The sequence below is a fragment of the Rhinoraja longicauda genome, chromosome 21 (assembly GCF_053455715.1).
Source record: "Rhinoraja longicauda isolate Sanriku21f chromosome 21, sRhiLon1.1, whole genome shotgun sequence".
NCBI lineage: Eukaryota > Metazoa > Chordata > Chondrichthyes > Rajiformes > Arhynchobatidae > Rhinoraja > Rhinoraja longicauda.
In genome coordinates, this window is record NC_135973.1 from 30581488 (window position 1) to 30596867 (window position 15380).

Here is a 15380-nt window from a genome sequence, read left to right on the forward strand (position 1 = left end):
TATCAACCCCACTCCTTCACAACTTGGTTTATCACTATCAGTCACCTCCTCCATTCCAGGGAAAACAAGCCCTGTCTCTCCAATCATCTCTTTTAGTTGAATTGCTCCAATCCAGGCAACATCCTGATGAATCTTATAAATAATTGTATTTGCTTTATAAACGATTTATAAGCAGTTTTTAGAAATTAGGAACTGCAGATGCTGTTTTACAAAAAAGTGTCGGAGTAACTCAGTGGATCAGGCAGCATCTCTGGAGAACATGGATAGGTGACGTTTCGGGTCGGGACCCTTCTTCAGACTGATTGTAGGGGAGGGGGAAAGATAGCTGGAAGAGAGGAGGGACAGAACAAAGCCTGGCGAGTGATAGGTGAACACAGGTCAGGGGAGGTTGGACAAAGGGCAGAGAATTAAAAAAGGTTTGAGACAAAAGGATTGAAGAGTTGCAAATTGTGAAGCCAGAGGAAGGAATGTGTGTGGATGGATCGAGGGAGCAGGGAAATAGGGGAGAGTCCAGATGGGGCATAGGGGAGGGGGGGTTGTTAGAGTTGACCTAAATTGGAGAATTCAATGTTCATACCATTGAGATGCTGTTCCTCCAGTTTGCATGTGGGCTCACTCTGACAAGAGAGGGGGCTCCAGACAGAAAGGTCAGTGCGGCCATGGAGAGCCGAGTTCAAATGTTAGCAATCGGGAGATATACTGGGTATGGCCTAACCAATTGTTTATCTTTAGATTTTGTTTTTAGATTTAGAGATACAGCACGGAAACAGGCCCTTCGGCCCACCGGGTCCGCGCCGCCCAGCGATCCCCGCACATTAACACTATCCTACACACACTAGGGACAATTTTTTATTTTTTAAAATTTATTTTATTATTTTTTTACATTTGCCCAACCAATTAATCTACATACCTGTACGTCTTTGGAGTGTGGGAGGAAACCGAAGATCTCGGAAAAAACCCACGCAGGTCACGGGGAGAACGTACAAACTCCCTACAGACAGCGCCCGTAGTCAGGATCGAACCTTGTTGTATTATGATGTTCCTGTTGATATATTCAGTGCCATGGCTGATGAAGGCAAACTTCCCAAATGCCTTGTTCATCACCCTGTTTTCCTGGGCTGTCTCTTGTTGAAATCCATGGAGTTGTACCCCAAGATCCCTCTCATTATTGATTCCATCCCAATATACTTCAGAAGACAGGATACATTTGAATAAGCCAAACAAAATTTGTAGCTTCTGTTGGTCCAGTATTTTATGGATAGTCTCCATGGTATATTTATTTCGTGGTCAAGACTTCCTGAATGTTCACGTAGCAGGCATGTTGGAAGGGCAGAGCAGAATGTTTAGTCAATGGAGAAACCTATGATCCCATTAAGATCAACTTTTCTCTAAGGTGTAGATAATGTGTTTGAACTTGTTGGCATTAATGAACAGGTTACATCACAGGAAGGTTCTTCTTAAAATATGCAATATATGAGAATGACAAGAAAAGGTTAGGGTTATCATTGTCATTCCTGCAATAATGAACCTTTAATGCTTTTTGACTAGCCAATTAAAAATGATCAGCATTAGTATTGATAGCAGAGTGTTGCTCAGAGTTAATAATTTAATTTGAGTGAAGTGGAGAAAATCACTTCGACATTGTTGATGTAGATGTACAAAGAAACATGAAAGATCATGAGCTCATTGAGAAATAAGGTGAACACTTGTACAGACAGAGTTATACCACATAAATCACAGCACAGGGGCATGCCACAAGATCCTGCCACAGCCATTACCTACCCTACCTTTGAGTTTTTTTCCAGCACATTTAGACCTGTGAGCTATGGCGTTTTAATAAAATATTTTGTTCACCACTGAAGTGGTCCAAACTTAAATCAACTGACTGTTAGAAAAGAGGCATTTCTCACCAAACCAGAAACTAAAAGGGTTTAGAGAATCAAGAAACTGCAGGAGTTGGAATCTCTAGCTTTTCACAAAGTGCTGGAGGAACTCAATGGGTCAGGCAGCATCTGTGGAGGAAAATGGACAGACAATGTTTTGGGTCAGGACCCTTCCCAAAACATCAGCCTGTTGGGTCCTGACCCAAAATGTATTCTGTCTATTTCCTTCCGTAGATGCTGCTTGACCTGCCGAGTTTCTCCAGCACTTTGATTTTTGCTTAAGATTCCAGCATCTGCACTCCACTGTACTTCTTGCATTATCCTGCTACTTTCTCTGACTGAACGATTAGGAACTGGCCAGGAGTGACCTTGCGTGTTTAGAATAAATGCCTAATAGAATGATCCTGAAGTCACATGGGCCTGGGTGAGGTAAATCAAATCACACTGATCTGTCTAATTGATAGCAAGCTACTATACTCACTGCTCCTACTGCCAATCCAATATCACAATTAATCTATTTGGAAGACACCTTATTATGCCTCAGTATCACAATAATGATTAAAATTGGTATTGATTTTGTAAAAAAATCGATTACTTCATTTCCCATCTTTACAATCAACTTTTATAAAATTACTATATATATATATATATATATATATATACATACACCCATCAGCCAAAACCACTGACAGGTAATGTGAATTACATTGATTATCTTGTTACAATGGCACCTGTCAAGGGTTGGGATATATTAGGCAGCAAGTGAACAGTCAGTTCTTGCAGTTGATGTGTTGGATGTAGGAGAAATGGGCAGGAGTGAAGACCTGAGCGACTTTGACAAGGGCTAAATTGTTATGGCCAGACGACTGGGTCAGAGCATCTCTGAAACGGCAAGGCTTGTGGGGTGCTCCAGGTCAGCAGTGGTGAGGGACAAACCACAAACTGTCGAGAGTGTTGGGCGCCCAAGGCTCGTCGATGCACGAGGGCAACGAAGGCTATCCCGTCTGGTCCGAACCGACAGAAGGTCTACTGTGGCACAAGTCACAGAAAATTCTAATGGTGGTCACGGGAGGAATGTGTCACAAAACACAGTGCATCGCACCCTGCTGCGTATGGGACTGCACACGGAGGACCAACAGCATATTAGGCAAGTGGTCATAATGTTTTGGCTCATCAGGTCATAATATTTTGTTTGATCGGTGTATATAGAAATATATATATATAGGTCAGAAATGGAAGTGCTACTGCGCACACAAAGACTTACTATTTGTACTGTGTAGTACCAGTGGGAGACCACAGGGGAGCTCTGACACGGAGACCAGGTGGGAGCTCCATCGCGGACACCACGTGGGGGCTCCAATGCAGACATGAACAAGTTTATGTAAATCGCCTATTACATAAATCGGGGAGTGCCTGCTTACAATTTAAATCCTGAATAAATTTATAAAGGCTGCCTGGGGTGGTGGTTAAAGCAGATGCTTTTGTACAGTCATATGGATATGCAGGGAATGGAGGGATATGGATGACGTTCCAGCAGATAGTTTGGGGCGGCACGGTGGTGCAGCGGTAGAGTCGCTGCCTTACAGCGCCAGAGACCTGGGTTCGATCCTGACCACGGGTGGTGACTAGAGTTTGTACGTTCTCCGCGTGACCATGTGGGTTTTATCCGGATGCTCCAGTTTTCTCTCAAACTCCAAACACCTACAGGTTTGTAGGTTTATTGGCTTCTGTAATTTGTAAATTGTCCCTAGTGTGTAGGATAGTGCAAGTGTATGGGTCGGCACGGACATGGTGGGTCTAAGGGCCTGTTTCCACGCTGCATCTCTAAAAGATAAGTGATGTTCTTGGCATCATGTTCGGCACAGACATTGTGGCCTGTTTTTGTGCTGTATTGTTATAGAGTCATGGAGTGGTACAGTGTGGAAATGGGCCCTTCAACCCAACTTCCCCACACCCGCCAACATGTCCTAGCTACACTAGACCTACCTGCCCGGGTTTGGTCCATATCCCTCCAAACCTGCCCTATCCATGTATACGTCTAACCGTTTCTTAAATGTTGGGATAGTCCTTGCCTCAACTATCTTCTCTAGCAGCTTGTTCCATACAACCACCACCCTTTGTGTGAAAAAGTTACCCCTCAGATTCCTATTAAATCTTTTCCCCTTCACCTTAAACCAATGTCCTCTGGTCCTCGATTCCCCTACTCTGGGCAAGAGGCTCTGTGCATCTACCCAATCTATTCCTCTCATGATTTTATGCACCTCATGAGATCACCCCTCGTCCTCCTGCGCTCTAAGGAATAGAGTCCCAGCCTACTCAACCTCTCCCTATAGCTCGGATCCTCTAGCCCAGGCAACATCCTCGTAAATCTCTGTACCCTTTCCAGCTTGACAACATCTTTCCTATAACGTGGTGCCCAGAACTGAACACAATACTCTAAATGCGGCCTCACCAATGCCTGAGACGTCTGCAACGTGATCTCCCAACTTCTATATTCAATATTCTGACTGATTAAGGCCAATGTGCTAGATGCCTTTTTGACCACCTTATCTACCTGCAACTCCACCTTCAAGGAACCATGCATCTGCAGTCCTAGATCCCTCTGCTCTACAACACTCCTCAGAGCCCTACCATTCACTGTGTAGGTCCTGTCCATGTTAGACTTCCCAAAATGCAACACCTCACATTTCTCTGTATTAAATTCTGTCAAGCATTCCTCAGCCCACCTGGCCATTCGATCAAGATCCTGCTGCAAATTTTCACAACCATCTTTACTATCTGCAAAACCACCCACTTTTGTATCATCTGTAAACTTGCTAATCTTGCCCTGTATATTCTCATCCAAATCATTGATTTCGATGACAAACAGTAACGGGCCTAGCACCGAACCCTGAGGCTTAGTCACAGGCCTCCAGTCCAACACACAACCTTCCATCATCACCCTCGGCTTCCTTCCATGAAGCCTATTTTCTATCCATTTAGCTATTTCTCCTTGGATCCCATGCGATCTAACCTTCCAGAACAGCCTACCATGCAGAACCTTGTTTTGCTGAAGTCCATGTATACAACATCTACAGCTCTGCCCTCATCGACCTTTTTGGTCATGTCTTCAAAAAACTCAGTCAAATTTGTGAGACATGACCTCCCACGTACCAACACATGCTGACTATCCCCAAACAGCCATTGTTCGTCAAAATGCCTGTATAACCTATCCCTCAGAATACTCTCAAGTAACTTTCCAACTACAGATGTTAAGCTCACTGGCCTATAGCTCCCAGCATTTTCCCTGCAGCCCTTCTTGAATCGAGGCACCAACATTTGCCACCCTCCAGTCTTCCTGTATTTAAGGACGACTCGTAAATTTCAACCAGGGCTCCCGCAATTTCCGTTCTGTTCTATGCTCTACGATCTGCGTTCTACAGCGTGTGTTTCCAACTCTCTATATCACTCCCCCACCCAAAGCAGGTTAAACACCAAGGCCCAGAGTCCTGCATCTGTTCTCACACTGCCCACTGCACAACGAGCGAAGGCACTCAGTGGACCAAGCAGTAAAACCCATTTAAAATCTTCCTATCCTGGGAGTTCATCTGAATCGGTGATGGGGAGACCATTGCTTTCCCTACGTAGGCCTTCTCAGCTTCTAATATCTAGGCGTCCACTCCAGGGTGATGTGGGGAATGGGTAGGGTACAGATCCAACTTAGAACAAACTCTGTTTGTCAATGTTTACAATTGGAATGGAGCGGGTCCAGAGAAAGCAACTGCTCTCTGGAGTAGCCTGCAGCTAAATGTGTGTTGGAAACTCCAATATAACTGGGAAAAAATGTAGGAAAAAAAACCTGCAGATGCTGGTTTAAATCGAAGGTTGACACAAAATGCCGGAGTAACTCAGCAGGTCAGGCAGCATCTCAGGAGAGAAGGAATGGGTGACGTTTCGGGTCGAGACGTTTGATGTTTAAGGAGCCCACAATGGTCCATTGTTGGCTGTGGAGGAGGTGATAACGTGGGGGAAGGATGGAGAGAGAGGGAATGCAAGGGTTACTTGAAATTAGAGAAATCAATATTCATACCATTGGGTTGTAAGCTGCCCAACTGAAATATAAACTGCTGTTTACTCCAGTTTGCATGTGGCCTCACTCTGACAATGGACGAGGCCCAGGACAGAAAGGCAGTATGGGAAGGGGAGTTAAAATGTTGGCAACTGGGAGATCAGTGATTTGTTCTGTACCTTTTCATACCACTAATTTACCTCTCCCCTGACTCAGTCTGATGAAGGGTCTCGACCCGAAACGTCACCCATTCCTTCTCTCCTGAGATGCTGCCTGACCTGCTGAGTTACTCCTGCATTTTGTGTCTACCTGGGAAATAACTTATTGCTGCTCATGCACATTTCCCTTTGCACTGGGATGGCAGCTTTAAGCCGAGCATAAGACCTGTCCCTATTTGCGAGAGTCAGTTTGTTCCAATTGGTTAAAGTCTTTACGTTTAAGTCTTTACTAATCGTCTGACTGATCAGCGGGCAGCCTGCCCTCATCTCACGACGTACCCTGTTGACATTAGCACACACATGACTTCCCTTTGCATTTAGAGGTGTGTAAAGCAGCTCCATTATTCCTCTCTGTGTCCTAACCTTGCCCCATCCAATTCGTCGTCGTCGTCGTCGTGGCGATCCCTCGAGGTCGAGGATGATGGTCTACATTCCGAAGAACGAAGACGCCTGTGCGTGTGTTTGTTTAACGTGTACCTGATGTTGCACTCCAAGAAGCACACGGTCCTTCACGAATCAATCAACTAATTCCAATGGCAAGGGAACCAAGATGATTGGAGCTGATAGATCTGTTGCAGCCTCCATCCACCTTCACAGCCTTTGAGTTCAAGATAACTTTGTCCGCCTGGTCCGCCGTTGAGGTCTTGTAGGTTGGATCGTTCTTAGTCTGGACCCTCATCCTCGACCTTACCGCCATGGGTGGCCCTACCAGAAGATAGTGCTTCCGACGGCATCGCTCTCGGAATCATGGGGGCACGCAAGCCTCTTCACCACGACAAGGTGAACGATCCGAAGAGGATCTGAAGAGGACCCACCCAATTAGACACACAGTTGGCTCCACAGCCAATTGTGCAAAGATTGTCCTCCTGAAATCTGGCAGCGACATTGAATTTTTGGAAAGCTTTACCTGACTGATCAAACTGAAATGCACCTGGCACTGTTATTCAAACATTCCCTGGGATGGCGGTGACATCAGGGTCACTACCTGTGAAGGTCTGCAGTTCTTTTCTTCTGATTTTGGCAGTGGTGGGTGATTCAGGATTAAAACAAGGTGTACTGTATTCATAGAGCATATTTTGCATTGGTTGCAATGACAGGCGTTTGGTGAGTTGTCACTACTGTATGGTACTATGGTATGGTGTAAGAACGCACTGTTCTTCTTTGAAACATCGGGGTCTCTGCATCCCAGCTAGGAAAGCAGAAGCGGCTTCAGCTTAATGTCCCAGCCATAAATTGTTACCTTCAGAAGTGCTGCATTCTCAACTATACTGTACATAGATAGAAACATAGAAAATAGGTGCAGGAGTAGGCCATTCGGCCCTTCGAGCCTGCACCGCCATTCAATATGATCATGGCTGATCATCCAGCTCAGTAACCTGTACTTGCCTTCTCTCCATACCCCCTGATCCCTTTAGCCACAAGGGCCACATCTAACTCCCTCTTAAATATAGCCAATGAACTGGCCTCAACTACCTTCTGTGGCAGAGAATTCCACAGACTCACCACTCTCTGTGTGAAGAAATGTTTTCTCATCTCGGTCCTAAAAGACTTCCCCCTTATCCTTATATCCTGTATATTTGCCTAGAATTGTTGTGTTTAAGTTTCTGAAGAGAGTTTTGAATTAAATGCCTTTTGAGTTCGAGGCAAGTGATAATATCGGGGGGCAGAGCTAACATTATATCAGGGCCTTTAGTACGATCTATTACCCAATTATCCTTAAACCACTTATCCTGAATGAAGACTTGGATAACAGTAATTTATCTGACTTGCAAACAATTCACCATTGGGCCATCCAAGGCTTGTAATGTTAAAGGTTTCAAGCTCTGATACATAAATAATATGTATCCACAGTGACATAACAAAATTAATTTCTTGGCCTGCAGTCGAAGAATCTGTTCTTGTGACCAATTCAAGCCCCATAATTTTCCTGGTTTGGACTGTTTTAGCAGATAAATCATTGTGCCTTGATATTATGTCAAGAGCACAATCTAAAGATTGGATGCCCTTCATAACAGCAATTTTAGACTTTAGACTTTAGAGTTACAGCACGGAAACAGGCTCTTTGACCCACCGAGTCAGCGCGGCCAGCAATCACCCCGTACACTAACACTATCTAGATACTAGGGACATGTTTTACAACGTACCAAAGCCAATTAATCTACAAACCTGTATGTCTTTGGAGTGTGGGAGGAAACCGGAGCACTTGGAGAAAACCCAAGCGGTCACAGGGAGAACGTAAAAACTCCGCACAGACAGCACCCGTAGTCAGGATGAAGCCTGGTCTCTGGTGTTGGAAGACAATAACTCTACAGCTGTGCCACTATGCCGCCCCTACGCTTCTGCACCACCCCGAATAATTACCAAATAAAATTCAATATTGATCAGTATATTTTTTGCTCAGGATAATGCAAGGATTTTTTTAATCAGGTAATTGTAAAACCAAGGCTGCAGCCCAAACCATCGCACAAACCAACCTCCCTTCCATTGACTTCATTTATACCTCACGCTGCCTCAGCAAGGCCAGCAACATAATTAAGGACAAGTCACACCCTGGCCACTTCCTCTTTTCCCCTCTCTCATCAGACAAGAGGTACAGAAGTGTGAAAACGCACACCTCCAGATTCAGGGACAGTTTCTTCCCAGCTGTTATCAGGCAACTGAACCATCCTACCACAACCAGAGAGCAGTGCTGAACTATAATCTACCTCATTGGAGATCCTCGGATTGTCTTTGTTTGGATGTCACTGACTTTATCTCGCACTGAACGTTATTCACTTTATTCCCTTATCATGTATCTGTACACTGTGAATGACTTGATTGTAATCATGTATTGTCTTTCCGCTGACTGGTTAGCATGTAGCAAAAGCTTTTCACTGTACCTCGGTACACATGACAATAAACTAAACTAAACTCAACTCAACTCAAACTCAACTCAACTAAACAACTTCCCTGCTCCATGAATCTCCAGCCTAGGAAAATAGTGGAGATATTGGGGAGTGACCAAATGTTCCCAAACTCTCACACACATGGAAAGACGCGCACACGCACACACACATACATGCACACACACATATACATGCACACACACATACATACACACACACACGCACATATACACACACACATACATACATACACACACACACATATACATGCACACACATATACATGCACATGCATGTGCACACACACACACATACATACACACATATACATGCACACACACACACTGACACACACACATACATCACATACATACACACATGCACATACATATAAACACCACACATACATACACACATACACACACACACATATACACACAGCACACACACATACACACAAGCACACACACACACACACACACACATACACACATACATACACACACACACACACACACACACACACACACACACACACACACATACACACGCACACACCCACACACGCACATACATACACGCACATGCAAAAACTAAATAAATTATAATTAGCATCAGTTTAATGGAGAAAGCATCCAGCATTGTAACTACAGAAAACTCATGAAAGGAATTGTAAAACAGGTCATTTAATCTCTTTTGAAATTAAATTCTTTCTTTCATTAGTTCCTCTAGCAGTTTGTATTTTGCTCAGGGTAATACAAGAGGTTTTTTTTCAGTTAGATAACTGTAAAACTGAAGAGCTTTCCCGCTCTGTCAATCTTTGGTCTTGGAAAGTAGTGCTCAAAAGTAGCGCATTTTTGCGGAGAGCCGGCAGGCTTGTGAAGGTTTCAAGAGGTTAAGCAGACTAGAGAGACAACATTTTAATTCAATTACTTCATTACATCTGTTTAAACGTGGCTTGGTGCTGCAGGGCAGGCAAGGCCAATGGAGCTTCAGCTGCCCCTTCATCTGCCTCTGCACTCGTTTTAATTAGGTGTTCAGTCTAGTTACGAGTAGACAGCCAGAGCTTTTTACCCAGGGTGGAAATGTCAAGGACTAGAGGGCAGAGCTTTAAGGCGAGAGGGGCAAAGTTTAAAGGAGGGCAAGTTTTTTTAAACACAGAGTGGTGGGAGTCTGGAACGCACTGCATTCACAAAGCTTTTAGATAAGAACATGGAAAGGCGGGGAATGGAGAGATAAGGAACACTTGCAGGCAGAGGAGATTAGTTTAACCTGGCAATATGTTCAGCAAAGACATTGTGGGCCAAAGGACTAGTTCCTGTGCTGTACTGGTCTATGTTCTAATAGATTCAAGAGATCCAAGAGTGTTTATCTGTCATGTATACCAGATATGAACCAGAACAATTCAATCTTTACTAACCATAACAACATAAAATTAAACATACAATAAATTATAAATTAAACCATGATAGTGCAAAAAACAAAGTATGTTAATAAATCATAAGTAGTGCTAGAGACACATGTTCATTTCAGCAATATCACAGATTCTATTATTTAAAATATTTTGTTATGTTCTTTCTGTTGTGGTCCCCATTTATGGTCAGCACACGTTCCTTCAGTCAAAGAATTCATCTGTTGACCATAATCAGGATCACAGCAGGCAGAACACAACAGAATATTTGAATGGAATAAAATCTGTGGTATTACTTAAATGAGGTTGTGTTTATTAATGTACCGTAAGGCTGGAGCAAGTAAAGATGTCCGTTGTTTTGGTCCATATTGACAATTAAACACTCCTAACTCTTGATCAAACTGAAAGCTGAATAAATATTGTAGTGTATTTTTCTTTTCATAGGCTAGATAACCAAGGACTTACAAATGTAAAACCAGATCCATGAAAGGGAGTTGAAGAAGGGTCTTGATCTGAAACGTCACCTATTCCTTTTCTCCAGAGATGCTGCCTGGCCCGCTGAGTTACTCCAGCTTTTTGTGTCTATCTTCGGTCTCATCATGAAGTATGTTTTAAACAGCGTCTTAAAAGTTTCCCAGATTCCAATGAGTTTGTAATTGATGAGGCTCGACTTTTAATTTCTTCCTTTAGCAACAAGTCTTTAAACTGGTCAGACTGTGAAGATCCCATATTGGGTGGGCTGTCTTATGAGAAACCACTGGGAAGGTGAGGCTTGTTGTATCCACTGGTGTTTAGAATAATAACCAGAACAAAAAAACCCTGAGGGGCCTTGACATGGTGGATGTGGAGAGAAGGTTCCCCCTTGTGGGAGAACCCAGAACTAAGGGTCACTTTTTTTAAATGAGATAAATCATCCTTTAAGACAGAAATGGGATGTTTTTTCCCCTCAGAGGGTTGTGATTCTTTGGAATTTTCTCAAGGGGTAGTGGAAGTAAAGTCTCTAATTATTTTTAAGACAGCGTTAAATAGATTTGTTTTAAGCAAAAGTGTGAAAGTTTACCACAGGTGGAAGGGGATGCGAATTTAAGAATGAATGAATATGGATGTGGGTAGGAAGGAACTGCAGATGCTAGTTTGCACAGAAAAAAGACACAAAATGCTGGAGTAACCCAGCGGGACAGGCAGCATCTCTGGTGATGTTTCGGGTCAAGACCCTTCTTCAGAATCTGAAGAAGGGTCTCTACCCGAAACGTTACCCATTCCTTCCATCCAGAGATGCTGCCTATCCTGCTGAGTTACTCTAGCATTTGTGTCTATGAATGGAGTGGGGCCTACACCTGCTCTCGATTCATATCTTCGCTGATTCATATTTGGCATGAGCCAAGATGGGTTTTCCTAGTTTGAATAACACAGACAGGTCCATTTGTCTCCCTGCTTCTGGGTTGGAAAAAGGGGGGAATTAGGCTTGTATACACTGGAATTTAGAAGGATGAGGGGGGATCTTATTGAAACATATAAGATAATTAGGGGATTGGACACATTAGAGGCAGGAAACATGTTCCCAATGTTGGGGGAGTCCAGAACAAGGGGCCACAGTTTAAGAATAAGGGGTAGGCCATTTAGAACGGAGACGAGGAAGAACTTTTTCAGTCAGAGAGTGGTGAAGGTGTGGAATTCTCTGCCTCAGAAGGCAGTGGAGGCCAGTTCGTTGGATGCTTTCAAGAGAGAGCTGGATAGAGCTCTTAAGGATAGCGGAGTGAGGGGGTATGGGGAGAAGGCAGGAACGGGGTACTGATTGAGAGTGATCAGCCATGATCGCATTGAATGGCGGTGCTGGCTCGTAGGGCTGAATGGCCTACTCCTGCACCTATTGTCTATTGTCTATTGTCTATGGTCTAAATATGTTTGTACTAGATTATATCATAGTCTGCTTTATCTAGAACACAGATAATTTATTGTAATGTATTTGTTGTGTCATGTGTCAAAACTTTCAAAATTATGTATGTTTTAAGCAGATTCATATCATATCATGTCATATCATATATATACAGCGCGGAAACAGGCCTTTTCGGCCCACCAAGTCCGCGCCGCCCAGCGATCCCCGCACATTAACACTATCCTACACCCACTAGGGACAATTTTTTTAATACATTTACCCAGTCAATTAACCTACATACCTGTACGTCTTTGGAGTGTGGGAGGAAACCTAAGATCTCAGAGAAAACCCACGCAGGTCACGGGGAGAACGTACAAACTCCTTACAGTGCAGCACCCGTAGTCAGGATCGAACCTGAGTCTCCGGCGCTGCATTCGCTGTAAAGCAGCAACTCTACCGCTGCGCTACCGTGCCGCAGGGGTAAATAGAGTTGGAGCGATTTAGGCCTTTGGTAGTTGATGGCATAGACACTGATGGTGGGGTGATTATGTTCAGCATGAGCAGGGAAGCAAATTGAGAAGTTTGGATATCCCAGTGTTTGTGAAGGAGTGCATTTCAAGAACTGCCCAGGTAATGGCGTGGTTCCATTTCAGAGAATTGTTCGTAAGTCGGAAATAAACACAAAGGGAGTGTGTTGGAGAAGATTGCAGCAACAGTTTTATGTAGGTACATTCATGGAAAATGTCATCCTGTGCTACAGATTTTTTTAAATGATCGAAACAAAGCATTATGTAAAATTCAGACTTCAGCAAGAAAGATCATTGCCCAGGAGCATAAAGGATAATTTATTAATAACACAAATTCAAATACAAAGTGTGGTGCCTCACACATAGGGTGGCGGGTATATGCCAGAGGAGGTAGTGGAGGCAGGTACTATAACACCATTTAAAAGACATCTGGACAGCTAAATGGATAGGAACAGTTTATGGGCCAAACATGGGCAGGTGGGACTAATCTATTCGGGACATCTTGGTCAGCATGGGCAAGTTGGGCCGAAGGGCCTGTTTGCATGATGTGTGACTCTATGACTCTAACACACCAGGTAGAAAACCCTTTTTTTATGCAATGTGTACAGATCATAAGGCCACTTACCCAGTCCATTTTCGCAATCTGTAAAGTCTACGCAATGCACTCTCCTGTCTACTCCAAAGGGCCCCAGCAATGTCCTGGAACAGAAGAAACGCACCAAGATTGAGTCCACCAGGAATGAGGCAATGTTATTTTGTGACTGAGTTGAATGAAAAGGTACAACGTGTACAGTTCAGTGAGAGGACACTTTCACTGAAAACTGGATTGAATGAAAGGGAGGACAAGAAAGCTCAGAGCCATCACACACTGTGAGCTATAATCTCCACTCGGGACACTTGTGCCTGTCCACCACTGGGCCTGTTGAAATAAAAAACAAAGAATGCTGGAAATACTCAGCAGGTCAGGCAGCAGCTGTGGAGAGAGAAACAGAAGCAATGATTCAGGTTGAAGACTCTGCTTGGCTGACCACAGAACTGCTAAAAATCTCTGTCATTTCCTGTTTTTATTAACAGCTATGGAGAGAGCGTTAATGTTACAGATCAAATTCCTGACGTTCTGATGATAGAGACATAATGTTGGAGTAACTCAGCAGGATCTCTGGAGAAAATGAATAGGTGACAAGGCAGTGAGTCTGAAAAAGGGTCTCGGCCCAAAATATCACCTTTTTTTTTCTCCAGAGATGCTGCCAGATGTGCTGAGTTACTCCAGCATTTTGTGTCTATCTTCGGTGTAAGCCAGCATCTGCAGTTCCTTCCTACACAAGACGTTCTGATGAAATGGTAATCCTATTCTTCTCATAATGCCTGTTCTGAGTATTTCCAACCTTCTTTGTTTTAATGTCGTTAATACGTGATTAAAAAATGCTAAGTACAAACTTCTTTTACCTGCATTCTCTCCACATACATCACCTGTTATGTGCATCTTCACCTATAAGTGTGGACACATGTGGAGTGTTGAATGGAAAAAAAACCCCATTGATATGACAGGGATTTATGTAATATTGAAAGTGTAAAATAAATTAGTCATACAGCATGGAAAAAAAACCTCTTTCACCCATGATCACCATCAAACACCCACTTACAGTAATTCCTTTTTATTCATTCCCACATATATATTAACTCCACCACTCCCCCCCCCCCCCCCCCCCCCCAGATTACACACTGCACACAATATGGGAAAATTCACAGAGGCCAGTTATCCTGCAAACCCACACATCTTTGGGATATGAGAGCGAAAACCCATGCAGTCACAGGGAAAATGTGCAAACTCCAGGCAGATGACGATGGATGCCACAAATATATCTGGGATACTGGAGCTGTGAGGAGGCAGCTCCCCCAGCAATGCTCATCCTGGATTTAATTGTTCCACTATCAGAATCCATCCACCAAAGGCCTATGCTCAGAAATGTACTCTCTAAATCTTTCCATCCCCTCTATCCCCCTTTCGACGCTATTTTAAATGTACCATTCAGAAAAACAAAAAATGCTCTCATACAATACCTCTTGTGTGGTTTGAGGGAGGGTGCTACTGTTAAATACCATTAAATTCCATTGCTTTTTAAAGTAAAAGAGCCTGTGTTTCTGGCAGATCATCCTGCATTTTACAGCATAATTCATCCATGAATGAAAAACTTGGATGAATTGTGTTGTGCTTCATCCAGGTTTTGATGGATAAATCATCCATCAAATGACCATGGGTGAGGAAGTGCAAACTCAAGTTGCAGGCTGGTGGGTTGAACAGGATCATCGACCTGCAGAGAAAAGGGAGGTGAAGGTAGGAGTTTTTTTAAAAGCTTTAGTTTAATCAATGTTCTGAACTTAAGATAACTGCGTTTAAAAATGACTTACTGATTTAAATGTGAATGCAGACAATGCATAGAGGTATCTTGGAATAGTATGTAACAAACACTGCAATAATAAGGGGGTTGAGTGTGGGCTTCCATTGTAGGAGGAGTGCACGTCTCTCTGCTT

At 43.5% G+C, this 15380-nt stretch overlaps 1 protein-coding gene across 1 annotated transcript in view; it reads right to left on the reverse strand.

The window, feature by feature from the left end:
* LOC144604098 (syntaxin-binding protein 4) overlaps positions 1–15380 on the reverse strand; it is a 123671-nt gene that overhangs the window by 63539 nt on the left and 44752 nt on the right. The window contains exon 3 of the mRNA XM_078418220.1: positions 13474–13547. Within this exon, the coding sequence (XP_078274346.1) occupies positions 13474–13547 (74 nt within the window). The remainder of the gene's footprint in view (positions 1–13473; positions 13548–15380) is intronic.